This window comes from Triticum urartu, chromosome 3, assembly GCF_003073215.2.
Source record: "Triticum urartu cultivar G1812 chromosome 3, Tu2.1, whole genome shotgun sequence".
Classification (NCBI taxonomy): Eukaryota; Viridiplantae; Streptophyta; class Magnoliopsida; order Poales; family Poaceae; genus Triticum; species Triticum urartu.
Genome location: NC_053024.1, coordinates 687,199,409 through 687,210,599, shown reverse-complemented (window position 1 = coordinate 687,210,599; position 11,191 = coordinate 687,199,409). Strand labels below are relative to the sequence as shown.

General features: G+C 47.0%; 1 protein-coding gene across 1 annotated transcript; it reads right to left on the bottom strand.

Annotated features, from left to right (window-relative positions):
- Positions 1 to 8,112: 8,112 nt before the first annotated feature.
- LOC125547178 lies at positions 8,113 to 10,921 on the bottom strand. Its single transcript, XM_048711163.1, has 5 exons — positions 10,399 to 10,921; positions 9,939 to 10,232; positions 9,274 to 9,355; positions 8,302 to 8,375; positions 8,113 to 8,174 (listed from the first exon to the last, which is right to left on the bottom strand). The coding sequence occupies exons 1-5, from the start codon at positions 10,919 to 10,921 to the stop codon at positions 8,113 to 8,115; spliced, it is 1,035 nt and encodes a 344-aa protein (XP_048567120.1).
- Between the last annotated feature and the right edge of the window lie 270 nt (positions 10,922 to 11,191).

The window sequence follows — 11,191 nt, the reverse complement described above, 5'->3', positions numbered from 1 at the left end:
CCTCGCTTTGTGCGAGGGTGTTGAAGGCTAGATATTTTAGTGAGGGAGGGATTATGAATGCAACTTGTCCTGACGGCGGCTCCTATATGTTTAGGAGTATTCTTCATGGAAGGGACCTACTTAGGGCGGGTCTGGTATGGCGTGTGGGAGATGGCTCCAAGATCAATATTTACCATGACCAATGGATACCAAGGAGTGGCAGCTTAACACCACTGGGTGCGGAGTATGTCCCGGGAATCTCCAACGTTAGCCACCTGTTTGATCAGTCGGGCTTGCGTTGGAATGAACAGCTATTGGACTTGATGTTCTCACCTGAAGATGCAGTGGATATAAAGCAGATCAATATTGGCGGAAAGAGCGTGGAAGATTATTTAGCATGGAACTTCACCAAGGATGGACACTTCACGGTCCGCTCGGCGTACCATCTGAGGATCTCTCAGAACCGAGCAAGGTCGGGTGGGCAGTGATCTTCCTCTACAGTGAACTAGCATAAGAGCTGGATGGCTGTGTGGGACACCTCGGCTCCGGGGAAGGCAAAGATTCACATGTGGCATTTGCTCCGCAATGGTTTGGCTGTTGGTCATGAACTACATCGACGTAGAATCAAAGCGGGAGTTTTTTGCACGGCGAAGGGACGAGACAATCTACCATAGATTCTGGGGCTGTCCTCACTTGGTTCTTTATTGGAAAAAACTGCAATCGGAGAAGGGAATTGCGGTGGCGATCCCACCGTGTCAACTTGATTCCCAGAGTGCAGTTGCAAGATGGCTTCTTGAGTAGTTCGAGCATGCAGGGGAGGAAGAGTGAGCAGTAATGGTCCACTCGGTCTACGCACTTTGGCTAGCTCAAAACGAGGCCCGGGATGGCAAACGGATTGAGGAACCACATGAAATAATGATGCAGGTGATGAGGTTGGTTGAGGAATGGCAAAAAGTTCACGAGAAACCAGTTACCGAGAGCCATCCGTCGGTGACAGCGAGGTGGGAAGCGCCGGATGAAGGCTGGATAAAGGTAAACGCAAATGGAGAGTTTTCTAAAAACCGCAGCCAGGGTGAAGCGGGGGTGGTCTTGAGAGATCATAATGGAGGTTTTATGGGTGCTGCCTGTCTTTTCATCGAACATGCGATGAGCGCGGAGCAAGTGGAGGTATTGGCTTGCAGGCGAGCGATCCAACTAGCTAGCGAAGCAAATGTGCAAAGGCTACATGTCGAGCTGGACAACTTGGGCGTGGTGGCGACGATCAACAAAGATGACCAAGATCTATCGAACTTGGGGCCGAGCATCTAGGAGATCAAGCACCTACTGACCCATTTTATGCAGGTGAGGGTGTCTTGGGCAAGGAGAGAAGCAAATGGTGCTGCTAATAAGCTAGCTAAAGTTAGTTTAGGAGATGAGCTTTGTAATGTGTGGTGGACTGTACCACCGGAGTCTATCCTCCAGATTATCTCAGATGAGATTCCTGGATACGTTTAAATAATAAAGCAACGTTGATCCTCAAAAAAAAAAAGAACCCTGGCTGGTATCAGTTTATGAAATACTAGTACGAGGTTGCAGTTTTGTTTTGCATGCTGTCCTGTAAAATGCATCAACAAAGTATGTAATATAGAGAGCCTTTTTTGGAGATCACATAGAGAACCTTGTTGCTAGCATGATATTTTTGCTGGCCTGAGATAAATAAACCTAAGCCTTGAAGTAGTCCAGTTTCAGTAGGCACCTTTTGTGTTGTGTGCTGATGTTTCTAGTTCTTCGCATAAGTGATATTTGCCCCTTTTCCTTTTCTTTTTTTCGAATTACCAAAACCAGGTCACACATGCACATGTTTCTTCGCGTGAAATGCATGAGTACGGTATAAAAGTATAGGGAGCCTGATAATTGTGTTGAGTCACAGAAATAACACTGGTACTATGTATGTTAGAGTACGTACTGGGCCTAATGGTTTGGGCTGACGGTATAGCCCGTTAGTGTTAGGGTTAATTAGAGATAAGGGCCGCTTGCTTAGGGGTCAAGTAAACCTTGCTTGGGAGTCAAGTAAACCTCTCTATATAATCTTGCTTGGGAGTCAAGTAAACCTCTCTATATAAAGAGAGGAGATGTATCAATCTAATCAAGCAAGAATTAATAAGTAAATCCCTTCCATCTTGCCCGGTTGTTGGGCAAAAGGCCCCCGGCCGGCTCTCTCGCACCCTCCTTCTAGTAGCACCATAACAATTTGGTATCAGCTAGCTCCGGCGACCACCACGACCGTCGCCCGCTCCTGCCCGCGCGGGGATCCTCCGTCACGCCCGCTCCGACAGTCCTAACCCCGGAGACCATGTCCGGGGCGCTGCGGGACCTAACCCAGGCGGTCCAGGAGATCCGTTTGTTCTTGGCCGGGTCCTACGGGCCGCACCCGGCTGTGCCGCCCATCGCCACCACCGCGCCGCCGTGGCTGCAGTGGCAGCCGCTGCACCTGGCTGCCTCCGCCGCGCTCCTCGGGCAACTGCGGCTGCCATCCACCGCCCCGCCCTGGCTGTAGTGGCAGCCGCCACTCCTGGCGGCCTCCGCCGCGCCCGGCACTCCGCCGCAGCAACCGCAACCGCTGCCCCAGGGCGTCCCCGCCGCGCTCGTCGGGCCGCTGCAGCAACCGATGCAGCTGTCATCCACCGCACCATCACACACCCTGGCTACAGTGGCAGCCGCCGCTCCTAGCGGCCTCCACCGCGCCCGGCGCTCCGCTGCAGCAGCCACCACCAGTCAGCTCCGGCCCTGCATCGACCGCGCCGGCGGGAGTCCCGATCCACCAGATCAAGTTCCCGCCGTCGCCATTACCACTTCCCCAGGGCGTCCCCATCCAGCAGATTAAGTGCTCGCTGTCGCCGTCATCACTTCTGGCTTGGATCACTACCCGCCATGTGTCGGCGGCGGTGAGGCTGCAGGCTGCTGCGCGCGGCCTCCTAGCGTATATGGGTGTGCGGGAGATGCGTGGTCTGCAGCTGCCGCTCCTCCCAGCTGCGCTTCGCTGCGCAAAGGACCTCGATCTCGTCCGCTGTGTCGGGGATCTTGGGCATGCTGTTTTCCCCGCGGGCAGCGACCTCAAAGTCTGCGACATCAACGGTTGGGGGGGCGTACCCCTCCTCGTCATTCTCCATCGCAAGCCCTCCACTCTTCTCTGTGCGGTGCAGACCAACAGCCGTCCGACGGGGAGAAGGCAGGGTGTCACCGACAGGAGCGCACTGCGTAGCACCACTGCATTCCGCCAGCTGCCGCGAGGGCGCCTTTGCTGGTCGCTCTTGCGACCACTTCCAGGTGGCCATATACATGGACTCCTTTTGTCCAGATGGTGTCCATGGGATCCAGGTGGTTGTACACGTGCACGTACGATGTGCGGATGGTGTCCACTTTTTGTTAAGGGGTCCAAAATAAATCGTCCCAGTCCATTTCAGGTTGAGAGTAATAAAACAAGCCGAGATGTAAAAGGCTTGTTTTTAGGTGTTAGGTTTGTGTTGCGTCGAGTCATGATTATAAGTTGGTTAGGCTGCAGCTCGAGGACAAGCTGCATGTCCAGGTGGGGTGTAGTGTTAGAGTACGTAATGGGCCTAATGGCCTGGGCTAGCAGTATAGCCCGTTAGTCTTAGGGTTAATTAGAGATAAGGGTCGCTTGCTTAGGGGTCAAGTAAGCCTTGCTTGGGAGTCAAGTAAACCTCTCTATATAAAGAGAGGAGATGTATCAATCCAATCAAGCAAGAATTAAGAAGGAAATCCCTTCCATCTTGCCCGGCTGTTGGACAAAAGGCCCCCGGCCGACTCTCTTGCGCCCTCCTTCTAGCAGCACCATAACAACGTAAGACTGAACACAATGACCTCCAGGAGATGATTAGGACATGGCTTTCACTAGTGTAGACACACTATAGCATGGCCTTCAGTAGTTATGCGTGTACGTACCTCCTGTTCATTATAGCTCACCCACTGGTCTGGTCAGTGTTACTTTCAAGTTGTGATTACTTTAGTAAGTATATGATATACTAGTAAATTTGAAGTACAAGACCTGCCCAGCACAAATTTGTAAACATCTGAAACTACCAAACCCATCTAGAAATAGCAAAAACAAACTGTAAAGTACGCCACCTGCCCCGCAGAAACATGTTAGCATCTGAATCTAGCAAACGTGCCTAGAAACGGCAAAAACCAAATTGTGCCCAGAATTTCTATATGCACAGCACAGTTGACATTATTAACAGCAATTGTGCTACAACATCCGCATGAAGCATTTATACAAAAAGGTCAACAGCTGAACTGAAACAATAAGAGATAATAACTGCAAAGCATGCAGCAGACAAATGCAATAAGATAATCATAGGTTTCAGGTTGCAGTACACTACCACCCTTTTTCTAGAAGAATACGACTACAACCATGTCCAATTAGTAGTGAGCTTAGTTTCCATAAGATCTATCTAACCATCTCCATTGTTATCTGAAGATTTGGAACCATTGTGGCCGTTTGGCCATCAGCTCCCACAAATGCACATTGCTACAACCAGCAACTAACACAGAATCCTATATAGGCCAAGTTTGATTTAAAGAGAGAAGCACATCATCTGCGCTCATATCCTCGTTACAACCAGCAACACAGAAAATCAATGTTCACGGTGGTAGATGCATGAAGAGAACTGAATTATAACAGAATACTTTGTTCAGAAGTTGACTATGATGCAACATTCAAGCATTTAATTTGATCAGTAGTGCTCCAAGCTATTCTAGAAGGCAGGTGCAGCTTGCCAGACAGTAAACAGGAAAATCTGTCACTTCCCTTTGTCAGCTACAACAAAGGGTATGAACAGCAAACACACTACAAGTTGACTAGTAAGAAGACCACCGATCAAGAGGTCAAATCAATTCTCCAGTTGAAGAAATAGTGATATGAGGCATAAAGGTTGCTAAATATCAAGTACTGAGAAGACCACCAAATAAGGCACTGTTCGGATGTACTCGGCTCCACAGCTCCACTCCCGGAGCAGCTGGATTTATAGTTGAAATTCGCAGAGCGCCTGTTTACCAGCTCCGCAGCTCTCAGGATTTCACGGAGCTGTGGGGATTCCGAACAGCCCCTAAATCGAATAAAGCAGAGAACATGAGGCGGATCAGCTGGCAAACATTTCAAAAGCAGGGCAAAACGGCTTGGTAATTTTAGCATCAACACAAGCGGTAATCACTTCAGCCTGAAAGGGTATCAAAACAAGCATTGCTTTCATGCAACCGCATATCAAGTCACTTCTGATCAACACACAAAAAAAGGAAATTAGCAGGCTTGTCTTGATCCAATCCATGGACATTGCAGCTCATGAGGATACAAAAACTAGGCCGCTAAAAAGCACCACCTCACTCAACAGCGTTAGATGAATGGTGAAGCGTCCACAACACAACCTTCTGATGTCGTGAAGAAATCATGCGGAACAAGAGTTTCTTTGAGCTGATGTGTGCAGGCATTCAAGTCATGGAAGCTAGCAACCAATACTCCATCAGTGCCAACGTAAAACAACCAATGACCAAAACTGACCAACAGTAGCACGTCACCATCACCAGAAGTAACGGTCGCATACAATCGCCATCACCATCAAGAATTTCAAGCTTTCCCCTGATTTCTGTGATCAGCAATTCAACCCGATACTTTAAGTCCCAAAACTCATTTTCAGCCTTGAAAGGGGTTGCCTTAGGATATACCGTCATGCGAATGCCGCTGACAATGTTACTTGGGATGCCACATCACACAAAACCACCTTCTAGTCCTCTCAGTTTACTTCGCAATAAGCCAATGATATTTTTTTATGGTTTTGCTTTACCTAAACAAGCTACACCTATAATGACTGTTTGCAATAGCATTCCTTCTTAGTTAATCAATCAAGTCTCTAAAACATCCTATATTAGTTTATAGAGGGAGTAGTTTCTGCTAGGTTCTTGAATGGTTTTTTATTTCTTTTCCTTATTTTTTGCCTTTGATTTGACGAGAAATGTGTATCTTTATTTATGCACTAAACAACATGTCGCCACCCTTGAATTCGGGCCGGAGAATACTTGCACCACTTTTGGTAGTCCATGGGGTCTAGATTTTTCGATAGCGAGAAACAAAGGCAAGGTGAAAAAACTTCTAGAACGTAACTTGAAAGGATAAATAGTAGCAAAGGACACTCCCGTGATTTCCAGTAGCAGTGTTTTTATCTTTTTGACAGCAACCAGTTTACATAGTAGCAGCAATGGGAACTTCCGAGATGCAATATCTTTACCCTAGTGGGTTCTTCGGTGAATATATTTAGACCAGCAATGCTACTATCAGAGAGGGGGCCCTGGTGTCCGAAGAGAGGGCCGCAGCAGCAGATGAGATAGAAGCTGCAGAAGCAGCGATTCTAAGTTTCAGACGCACTCAGTCTAAAACAAAAGAGAGTTTCAGAGGTACAACTAGTATATGCTCGACTGCTTCATCTCTTTGAGTTTCAGAGTTAGCGATTAATATTTTACACCTCACACTAGTGGAGATTGGGTTCAGTTCTATCAAGCGAATGTACTGCTCTACCACCAGTCTATGCTACTTTCACCTAATTACTGTTGCGTTTGAGCTGTCGAGATTGGGTTCAGTTCTAAACCACTATTGTATCATAGTACTCTGAACAGGATATAGTGACCGTAAAGTACAACACCTCACCCAGGAGTATTACAAAAATAGATGCAACATTACACTCATACCATGTTCTAAAACGGCCGCAACATACACCAGTTCCACGGATCACCAGCAAGCAAATCCAAAACCTGTTTCACGCCTACAACTAGACATTGCAAAATTAACAAATCCAACAGGGAACAACGATGCACCAGCAGACTGGATCACTAAGTAGGTAATACAAGGAAAATCGATTGAAAACAGGAACACTTTTACTTATCAAAAGCTCACTATCCCCAAAGTATAAACACGATTTTTCGGCGCCTTTATAACATTTGTTGCAAGCTCAGTTGAGAATCTGGAACATTGGTGGTGTAGCTGTAGAGAAGCAGGACGATCGTGAAAGGACGGTCGGCAACAATGACAACTGTTGTGCACGGGATATTTTGGGTGATGATAGGTTCAGGGACAAAGATCGTGCTATCATCATTACTATTATGTGGTCAATCTGGCACTCTAGGAACCGTATCAAGCATGAAGAAGGAGGCTCGGACCCTGCCTCTTGTATGAAGTGGACAAAGGAAGCCCTGGCGATCCTGGACCTGCCCATAACTATGGCAAAGGTCTTGCCAGGACATGAATGGCTACCGCCTGAACCGGGAGTGATCAAGATCTACACCGACGGAGCACTAAATATTGACGTAAGTTGCAGTGGCGCTGGGGGTGCTGCCAGGTCCTCCACTGGACTCCTTGGTGCTTGGTGCAAACCCCATATGGGGATAACAGATCCACTGATAGCTGAAGCGGTGCCTATGTGAGAAGGCGTGCGATTTGCGTATCTGCACGGCTACACTCATGTGGAAGTTGACTGCCTGGAGATGGTAGATCTCTAGAACACTCGCCATAACTCTCGATCAGTTGTGGCTCCTATCTTATTAGATATTGGAGAGCTTGTTAGAAACTTTTTTTAAAATATTCTTCATGTAAACCGAGCGGCTAACGTTCCGGCGCATCTATGTGTTATGCATGCTTGCACGCTAAATGTGACGGACTGCTGGCTTGATGAGACTCCTAGCTTCTTAGTGACCAGCCTATTGGCTGATTGTCCGAGGATTGCTATTTTGTAATAAAGCTCTCTGAATTGCCCGCAAAGAAAAAACAATGAAAACTGTGGTCCCACTCCACGAAGTCAAAGATCATCTCTAGTTTCTCTAGTCGGTGTTCAGTGCAGTCCCAGTCTTTTCTAGAAGAATACCACTACTAACTCCTCACCAAAAATAAATCTAAAAAGAAATACAACTACAACTCCTGGAAGGAGACAAATATAATTATGTCCTATTCTTGCTATAGTTCTGACCTACCTAACAAGATGCAATAGATGCATGAAGAAAACAGAACTATAAGTAGAACACTTTTATTGAGAAGTTGACTATTATGATGCAACATGGAAGCATTTAATTTAACAAGTAGTGCTCCAAGATCTTTTAGAAGTCAAATGCAAGTTGCAGGTCAGGAAGGAGGAAAATTTTCCTCTTTTCACTGCCAGCTGCAACAATGGGTCAGAACAGGAAACTCGCTACAACTGACTATTAGGAAGGCCATTAGATTAAGTGGTAAACTCAATTCTTTGGTCCAAGAGATAGGGATATATATGATCCAGTCCACTCATATACCTGCCAGGAAAGATCCAATCCACTCATACGATACTCTGGACAGATTATAGCGACAGTACTGTACAACACCTGCCCTACAGAAATATGTTAACATCAGAATCTACACAACACAGCTGAAGTCATTAACCGAAATTGTGCTACAAATTGTGTTTCTGCAGTAGCGCAAAGCAAGAATTACAAAAATAGACGCATCATTACGCTTGCATCTTGTTCTAAGCCCCACTGCAGCATACATCAGTGATCACAACTAAGAAAAATCCAAAACCTGTTTCTCGCCTAGAACAAGACATTGCAAAATGAACAAAGCCAACATGGAAGAACAAGGCACAGTGTCAAAGATTCAACTGCAGATTCAGAATTCAGAAAGGGAAAAAGTGATCCAACACTTTCTAATGCACAAATAAGCAGAAGACTGCATTGCTAAGAGGCAGGCAATACAAGGGAAGAACAAGTTGATAGACAGACAAAAGGAAGAATCAAGCAGTGAAATTGATAGAGCATTAGGTTATTGATATTATTGCCCTAATTAAGACAACAAACAGTAGTTCCACTTCCGCCATAGGTGATCTCACCTAGAGTGAACCTGTTTCTTGCTTGCTCGGAACAAGTCAAGGTATAGGAAATTAACAAAACAAAGGACCAGAGTCAAAACAGGAACAGTTTTGCTAATGAAAAGCCTAATTATACAGAACACTAACCAGATGCACCAGATGCATGAAGAAAACATAATTATTTACGAAACGGGGCAGTAGCCCAATGGCTAGGGTCACAGTGTGCGCCTGGAACCAGAGTTCGACTCCTGTGTGGAGCGAATGTCTTGGATTCTCACTAAGGACGCGCATATGTCGGCTCTTTCCTGTCCGTTCAACAACATTTTCACCTACCTGACCGTTTCGAAGAAAACATAATTATAATAGAACACTTCATTGAAAAGTTGACTATTATGATGCAATACGGAAGCATTTAATTAACCAGTAGTGCTCCAAGGTCTTCCAGAAGTCTGGTGCAACCTGCAAATCAGGAAGGAGGAGAATCTGCCTCTTTTTGTTGCCAGCTACAAAAAAAGGTCGAAACAGGAAACAACTAAAAAACTGACTATTAAGAAGGCCAGCGGATAAAGTGGTAAAATCAATTCTTCAGTTCAAGAGATAGGGATATATATATGAGGAATATATAGATAGCAACAAATTGAGTACTGAGAAGACCACTAGAAAATAGAGACATGCGGCAGAAAAGTTGGAAAATACTTCAAAAGCAGATCCAAATGTCATGGTAATTTTAACATCAACACAAACAGTTGTCACTTTATCCCGAAAGGATATCGAAACAAGCATAGATTTCATGCAACCACATAACAAAAGTCACTTCAGATCATAACTTTTTATACAACAACACAAAAGGAAGAAATCAGCAGGCTCATACTTGATCCAATTACTAGACATTGTAACTCATCAGGATATTAAGAACCTCGCCAAACATCCGTCAGATGAAAGGTGAAGCATCCACGGCATAGCCTTCCAGTGTCATGAAGAAATCATGCGGGACAAGAGTTTGTTTGAGCCGATGTTCACCAACATGTAAGTCTCGGAAGCTAGCAACCAGTTCGCCACCAGTGTCAACAAAAAACAGTCTATTACCAAAACTGACCAGCAAGAGCACGACACCATCACCCGAAACAACGGTCACATACCAATAGCTATCAGCATCAATGCCTTCAAACTTACCCCAGATTTCTGCGGTTGGCAAATCAACCCGGTACTTTAAGTCCCAAACCTCACTTTCATAGTTCTGCAGCACCCATATATCAACAATTTTCTTGGCCTTGTTGCAGCTATAGATACCAAGCATGTCATCCATCTCAAAGATACTTGAGTTGGTGGGAACAAGGGGAGCACGGATCTGCCGAAACGACTCAGCCATTGTGTCGAATACTATTACAAATTTGTATTCAGTCTCAAAAAATTCAGTGTCTTCCTCCACCTGGGTATAATACACTGGGCGCCAATGGAAGCTATCAAGCACCCGGACAGGTGCCTTGGAGATCGCCGAACCCAATTTGGTCATCGAGCACCCAATGTACTCCGTCACTAGACGAACCCATGAAGCTCGTTCCTTGCAGTAACAGCCGGTACCCACCGGTAGGGCGGTGTTGGTACATCCCCAAGATGTTGAAGTCCCACAGTGGCTGCGTGAGGGAGACATGCTGACGCGTGACCGGGTTGCAGACGGACAGGAGGGTACGAGAGCTGAGGCCGGGGCGAGGGCCAGCCATCTCATGCTTGGATATAATGATGAGGCCATCGCAGGAGGCCTCGAGCTTGAAGGGCTGGGAGAGAGTAAGCTGAGCGATGGTGTGGAGCTGGGACGCGGCGGCGGCCCGGTGGTCGAAGGTGAGGATGTTACGGTGACTGTCGCTGGAGAAGATGGGGAGGGCGGGCTGGCGGGCGTGGTGGGCCAGGAGGAATCGGCAGTTGGTGGTGGCGCAGCGCCAGTCGCGGCGGACGGCGCGGCTGCGGAGGATGGATCTGGGGTCGAGGCGGACGAGGATCTCCCATACCACGATCTCGTCTGGGAGGCCGGGGAGGAGGGTCGTTGCTGCTGTTGCCGCGGCCCCGGCCATGGTTGCTGCTGCTGCCGCCGCGGCGTCCGCCATGGTCAGTACCAAATGTGACCGTTGCAACACATTGATATTATTGAGAGTGCCCGGCATACAAAAAAGCAATACCAAATTCATAAATCCTCGGATGCTACGGCCTCTAGCACAATTGTTGCATCACGAGACTTGCCACAATATATTCCTTGTCAAGCCTTGGGGCAATTTTTCCAAGTCCAATGCATACAATCGATGCTACCTAACATGCCAGGCCAACCTCTCCTCTCATTAGATGAC

Coding starts and splice junctions, on each gene's coding strand:
- LOC125547178 (XM_048711163.1), bottom strand. CDS start 10,921: ATGGCCGGGGCCGCGGCAACAGCAGCAACGACCCTCCTCCCCGGCCTC. Junction 9,356..9,938: donor GCTCTTGCTGGTCAGTTTTG/GTAATAGACTGT, acceptor CTTTTTTTGTAG/CTGGCAACAAAAAGAGGCAG. Junction 8,376..9,273: donor AAGACCTTGGAGCACTACTG/GTTAATTAAATG, acceptor ATATTTCTGTAG/GGCAGGTGTTGTACAGTACT.